This window comes from Vanellus vanellus (genome assembly GCF_965231255.1).
Source record: "Vanellus vanellus genome assembly, chromosome: Z".
NCBI classification, from domain to species: domain Eukaryota; kingdom Metazoa; phylum Chordata; class Aves; order Charadriiformes; family Charadriidae; genus Vanellus; species Vanellus vanellus.
In genome coordinates this window covers 4,525,965-4,533,111 of record NC_138908.1, presented here as the reverse complement: position 1 = coordinate 4,533,111, position 7,147 = coordinate 4,525,965, and the positions used below count along the sequence as shown (strand labels likewise).

General features: G+C 38.4%; 1 protein-coding gene across 13 annotated transcripts in view; it reads right to left on the bottom strand.

The window, feature by feature from the left end:
• Positions 1 to 494: 494 nt before the first annotated feature.
• MEF2C (myocyte enhancer factor 2C) overlaps positions 495 to 7,147 on the bottom strand; it is a 142,245-nt gene continuing 135,592 nt past the window's right edge. For 10 of the 13 annotated variants that reach the window (XM_082497085.1, XM_082497073.1, XM_082497074.1 and 7 more), the window contains one exon: positions 495 to 5,265. In XM_082497085.1, coding sequence (XP_082353211.1) covers positions 4,944 to 5,265 — 322 coding nt within the window. In that variant the 3' untranslated portion in view covers positions 495 to 4,943. The remainder of the gene's footprint in view (positions 5,266 to 7,147) is intronic. The other 3 variants (XM_082497076.1, XM_082497075.1, XM_082497077.1) reach the window with 1 other exon arrangement.

Genomic DNA, 7,147 nt, shown 5'->3' with positions numbered 1-7,147 from the left:
TATAAAGCATAGAACCAATGATACACGATTTTGACACAGAACATGTTTTTTTTTTTGTTTTTTTTTTTTTTTTTTAGGGTTTTTGCATGGGTAGAATTTACAGGACATGTATATACAGGAATCTGTATTCCCTGTCAGGGACCAAGCACCTAAAAGCCAGGCATTTTCTCACCCAGCTCCTCTGCCAGCGCAGACATCGGGGCCAGATTCAGACGGCCTCATTCAAAATCACACTGACTTCCAGAGCTGTAAGGGAGTTTCTCTAGCTTGGTGGGGTGATGTGTGGTGGGGCATCAACATTTGTGAGGTGCCGATATGCTCGAGGCACCATAAAAAGGTGCCTAACATTCTAAGCAAGCACAAGCGACAGGTAGAGGTACCTGGAGGCAACTGCTGGTTGTCAGAGTGCTCATTCTTTCACATGTTACAGTGCAAAACAGTGAAAACGGAACATTGTTTAAATTAATAAAAAAATGCACCACAGACACCGTATCACTAAGAAAGCCAGTAACTTTACTGATTTGTCTGCAAAATACAAATTATACCTTATTTCCAGCAGGAGAATCTTTTGAAATTTTCCCATTTTTGTTCACTACAGACAGCTGAATTAAGTCCCTTGAGATACACAGATGTGGTTTAACTTAGTTATAACATCTTGTCATCTAGTGGCGACAAAGTCCAGCTTATGCCGCTGTGAGCCTCTACTTTAATATTTGTTGCAAATGCTTGTATGCTCCCATTTACAAGCTATTTTGTTATCACCATTGTTTTATGGAAGCAAATCCCCATGAAAGAGAAGAAAAAAAAAAAGAAAAAAAGGATACAACAAACCATCTGAAGCAATCCAAGTGTAATGCCTGCGGTAACCCAGGTCTGGTGTTCGTTACTCCACAAAAGACTCTGGTACTGCAATTTTTATTTTTTTTTTTTTTTATTTTTTAATGAGTTACTTAACTGACCTTTTTTTGAATCAAACTGAGGTACGGATCAGTCTGAGGTATGAGCAGGGAAGGTAGAAATGCAACACCTGATTATGAAAATAATCAAACAGATATTTTTGATGCAGAAGGTCTGTGGCTCAAAGCTTGGATTGCTCCACATCTTTGGTTAAAATATATTAACAAAAGCCTTTTATTACATCTACAGTCTGAAGCATTCTAACAGACACCAATGTTCCATCAGTCCTTCAAGAGACCTGTAGTGGCAGGAAATTAATGCCATATAACTGACGACATCACAGCAGATGGCACAAACAGGAACAGATGAAGTATGCCATGTTTAGGCAACAGCCTTTATTGAGGTTTCAAGTGGCTTTTAAAAAATTACAAAGCATTTACCTTCAAGGCGAAGGAAGAAGGAAAACAAAACAGCTCTGTTAGGACTATAGATAAAAGAGGGTATATAGGATAACACATACAATACAAAAGGGTTGACATCCTTGAAAACAGTCTATGAGTTCTTTTATTCTTATGCTAGCTTTACCTGAAAAAGATCTGAGGACAACAGATATTTTTATATTATTCATTAAAAACTGCTAAATTCCTCTTCTGGGAAAAATATAAGCCATTTTGTTATAAAACACAACTTTCGAAAAACACTGAAATGACAAAAGCTTTACTGCGAATGGCTCAATGCATACAATATACAGGTTGTGCAGATAGGGTATATCATATAATTGTCACCAGCAATTAAACACTAACTGACAACACCTTTTAATAGAGGTTAGCTTAGCTATAACAATACTTGCAGTTGTCTAGAATGCCACTTCAGGTGTTTGAACTTACAATTAAGAATGTTGCCTAAAACATTATATAGCATGGGTTAAGGTAAAGTAAATGTTAATACTCTTTCAGGGCTCTGCCCCAAACTCCTTAAATACAAAGGAATCACACAATAAACCCAAATTAGCTTTGCAAATACAATAAATGGTAAGGTACAGATAAAGGAACAAGAAAGGTAGACAGTTATAGTTTACAGAAAGTGACTTCACAATCAAAGTTGTGCTTCTTATCATTAGATCAGTTTGCAAATATGCATTATCCCCCACAATTTTGCCAGTATATGTTAGTTGCCCTCTGCAGCAGGAACAAGAGGGACGACTGGCATTTATTTTCACGTGATTCTGTTCTACTTGTGTTTATATAAAAATCACTGTCAGAGTTAATATAAATTGCCCAGGCAATACGTTTCACGCTACTTTCTGCTTAGTTACTTGCAGTAATATATTACACTGCATCTTCGTTAAATACGATATCTTTCCTTTTTCATGCGTTGCTGAGGCAAATCGCAAGGTAAACTATTAATATGGCTATTCTTCATATATCAATAGACCAAATCCCCTTCCCCACTGACAAGTTTCTACTACAATACTGATAAAGTTGTATTTTTTTTCTTGAAATGACAAGGTACATTTGTGATATATTTGCATATTTTTGACACACCAAAGTTTAAAATTCTCAGAAGAGAATACGAGTATAGGTTCATCTGAAGGTGAAGAAAGTGGTTTCAAAAACAGTTTTTTTGTGTTTTAAAACTAATTATGGGCCCCATTTTACCTTTTTTTTTTTGTTTTGTTTTGGTTTTTTGTATTTTTTTTGGTCATTTTTTGTTTTTTTTTTTAAACATGCGTATCTTTTTCTTTACCCTGCAGATCGCTACACAAGATAAGATGGATGCATTAGTAGCACAGTATTCTGCTTAAAGAGTTTCCAGATTATGCACTAGCCCCTGCACGGCTGAGAGTGCCTGTAAGGCAGGCTTCTATAAAGTCACGATAAGTGAAAAGCGTATGTCCTAACGCACGCTGTAGCCTGTTCGTCGTTCTCTACTACAGAGAGGCACACTCTGCCACTAAGCAGTGCACAGCAACTGCATGTATAGGTGGGAAATAGAGTGTGGATTTCCCTTAACAAAGTATTCCGTGTTGATGTTTAGCTGTCGCAGCTATCCTTCATCATAGTGTCAATGTTCGTAGGTGAGAGTGGGAAGGACTCTTGGAAAAAGGAGAAATACTACAGTTTTACTATGGCACTAACATGTTGCTTAAACACTTTTTCCCTTCATCAGAAAGGTTAAACTGAAAGATTCGAATATACCATTTTCTTCTAATAAACAAGAGGGACAAAGAGGGACTTGGAGAAATGATACGTTCCCTCTGGTCAAGCTATTTTAGTCAGAGGGACAATACGAGGCAGGAGAAAACGTGGATGCCATATGCTGAAGCAAACCTTGCCAGGGTGCAACTGCACCGGGAGCGCTGCTCAACAACGTGCCCACTGTGAGATGACGCGACCGCGGAGGTCCATGGCAACCAGGGACCCGATGGCCAATATTGGCTGTCTAAGACCAATCGACTTCTTGAATGGTCCTTTAATTGATGATCTCTCTAAGAGTTATAAATCTGTGAGAGAGGGGAGTAATCTTTTTAACAGGCATGTTCGTGCCGATCCCTCCCTTTGCCTCTCCCTACTGCTTCCGCAAATATTCACCTGCGCTCATGTAACTGACAGCCGTTAGAGCTGTACATCCAATTCTGACAGGCAGAATACCAGCTTCATTAATGAGAAAGGGCCAAGTTATGCCACTTCGTCATTTAACCCATGGAAAACTACAAGATACGCAGGACATTAAGTAATAGAAGGGCCCTTAACTTGTTACAATGCACAAAACAGCATGAAAGAACTAATCAGTATATACAATGGATCGCAGTTCACCCAACTGATTGTAAAATGCTGTATTAAAATGATTTAAGTTGTTACACCATGGGTAAATTCTAACTTTTTACAGATCAGTCTTTCAACAGCTGACTTCGATCTGTAAAATGTATACCCAGTAAAAGAAAACTGAAAGAAAATAGTTAAATGTGCAACTGCACAAATATAATTCCCCACTATTAAGATAACAAAAACTTCTGCTATTACCATAATTATTATATATATTAGAAAGCTATACACAAGCATGTTAATTTCACAGATTTTTTTAAAAGATTCTTAATATTTTATATAATTAGAAATACACATTTCAAAAACAAAACTTCTGCAAAGAGAAAACAGTTATCTTGGTTAGCAAAGCATGGAGTTCTTCATGGCTTAGGGTAGTGCTTTCTATACAAAAAGTCCTTTTTGTTTGTTTCTTCAGGACTGTTTAAAAGATTAGCGAAGCTATCAAGGAAAAAAGAACACATTTTGGCTTAAGGAAACTACAAAAGCCACAAATGCTTTGCAAACTCTGTCTTACTTTTTAATATGAAAATAAGCAAAATGTAATGTACATATTTTTATATTTTTTTTATTTAATAAGTGATGCAGACCCAGAATTTTTAAAATTAAATATGTTAGCCCTCGAACTCAACATTTTTACAAGTATGGTCCTCTTTAAATGTTTTGATCCTTTTTAACTGAGTGCCATACTCTAATGATATGCCTGCATGTTTGTGAAGCATTTTCGGTATGTTAGGTGGCCCCGTCTCTTTCTAGCATCAATTCATGGCCACCCAACCACTGGGTCTGTCAAAACATCTGTACATTTTCTATATGTTGCATAACAGCTGCTTTCTCTCTCAGTAAAGATCTGCCATTTCTGGCAAATGTTTTCCTTTTGTCTATTTACATGTAAATAACGTTGAACCTGCAACATGACACTATCTATTGTAACATACATTTTGCAAGGGAGCACAACAGTGAAAAGAAGTTAGCCTTAAAATCTATTTTGTACAAGTGTTCTGTTGTACAACTCAAGTGCTAAGCTTATCTCAGCATTTCTGTTTATCCTTATACTGTATCACTGAGGCAATTTAAAAGTACTTTTACAAAACAGAGTACCTGACTTTTTTTTTTTTTTTCCACACACGGCACATATAATGCATATCGACCCCCCCCTCCCCCATTAAGGTATAGCACACACACACTGCAAGAAAAAAAAAAACCTAATAGGTAATAATGTTATCATGTCGCCCATCCTTCAGAGAGCCGCATGCGCTTGACAGAGGGGCTTTCCCTTTCGTCCGGCGAAGGTCTGGTGAGTCCAATGGGGGAGTGGAATTCGTTCCGGTGATCTTCTCGGTCACTTCCATCGTAGGAACTGCTACAGCTGCTCAAACTGTCAACAGGAGATCTCCCCGCCTCATGGCGCGTGTGCTGTGGGTATCTCGAGGGTGTGGTGGTACGGTCTCTAGGAGGAGAAACAGGTTCTGACTTGATGTTGAGGCTTTGAGTAGAAGGCAGGGAGAGATTTGTACTCTGAGATAAATGAGTGCTAGTGCAAGCTCTGTAGGAGGAAAGGAAACCCAGTTACAGACGGAGGAGGCATGGAGCCCCCAGATATGCACAAACACTCACACAAAACACCAGTGTAAAGGCTCGCATAGGACCAGCCCATGCGGAGAGCACGAGGACCATTTTCTGGGTGGAATTCACAAATTCAAAGAGATGAAAGCGTCACAACAGACGTGGTTGGCTTGAGCAGGACATGCCCTGGGTTTGAAAGGAGGTCTCGCTTTCAATCTCTCTCTCTCTCTCTCCTTTCTTTGACTTAAATGTGTCACAACAAATTTTGGAAGGCGAGCCTTTGCACTGTTGGAACCACCTGCAGGTTTCTTTATAACTAATGCTTGTGTGTGTGTATGCACCGGCTGAGACAGGGGAGGCATGGACTTTCTGCTGGGACTAATCCAATTAGTGTGAATGCACCCAACTATTTTTATCACTGTTCATTCTGACATGCGACTTCAGATGCAAAACAGAAACAAAAATTTGGGCCAGGTACGTTTTATACCTTTCAGAACAGAGTTGAAATGACTGGTCGTAGGATTGACATCAATAACACACCACAGGCAGGCAAGGATTTAGATCTGATTTTATGGTTTAAATCTATGAATTCATAACTCAATCCAGAACGCTTTTGAATAAACTACCCAAAAGAAGTTGAAGGTAGTAGAAGATGTCAGAGGATTGTACTGTCTGCCTGTATAAGAGCACAGCTCAGAGGATGCTGCAAGCATCAAGAGACACTTTAACGCTAAAACTTTTTCAAAGGCAAGCTGTATAACTGTCCTAAGTTAATTTTATTTCTGTGCATTTTTGTGGGCAGGCAGTGGCAGAGGGAAGGTGAAACAGGCAGGGAGGAGAGTGAATACTGAGAATGAGCTTTATCTTTATGGGACAAATGAGATCACTTGCATCTGCAGGATGTTTTGTACAAAAGCACCACCTCCTGGTAAAATTTGACTTTTCTCTTCGTTAGTACAATACAGTTCTCAACATGCAGTTCACATTATGTTCCACTTTAGGGATCATTTGCTAGGCTAGTTAGCGTCTAACCCCAGAGACACAATTTCAAGGTTTCTACTTGCGAGTGTTTATACATAGGGAGATTGACGGCAGTAGGGGCAACAGGCCACATGGCCTCAGAGGACTTTAAACCCAAAGGGATGTGCAGGCATTTTTACTGCAAGCAGAAGAAATACTTGGATTTGGAAGTAATTTTTAAACGTGCAGAAGGAACAATTAAGTTTAGATGTGGTCTTTTCATTTATTGGACTATTCCACTTTTCTTGATATCTCATTAACTGGGAGTTGAGCTTCACTTAAGCAACATTTACTATAACTTCGATGAAAGGCAAAATGTTTTCTTCTGACAGATTTAAAATGGAGCTATATGGCTTCAGTATTGAATGATATCAGCTGCTTTTATCAGGAATTATTTTAGTCTTTAATAATGGATGCATCTTGTTAGAAAACAGAGAAAACAGGATGTCTGCCTCCAATTGCTTTTATCTCCCTTTCATTCCTATACAGGTGAGTGTATCAACATTTGCAGTGATCCTTTACATAAGTCACAGAGTTAGTGGGTGATAGCCCCCACAGTAGCAAATGTAGGCTTTTTTTTTTTTTTGGCAAAGAAGACATTTTCTTTGCTTTGTAACTACTAAATTAACACATATCACAAATTGTAATTATCAGACTTCATTTCTCCAATTTAGTGAAATGTTTCACTCTTTTCCTAAAAACTTGTTGAAAAGGATCCAACAAGAATAAAAAAAAACATTCCTGGAGTTTTATTTTGCTTTTCATTTCCAGTGACTTTATTTTGCAGTTGCTTAGGAGATGCTAGGACTTCACCTGGGAAAACAGGCTGCCAGTTTAGCATG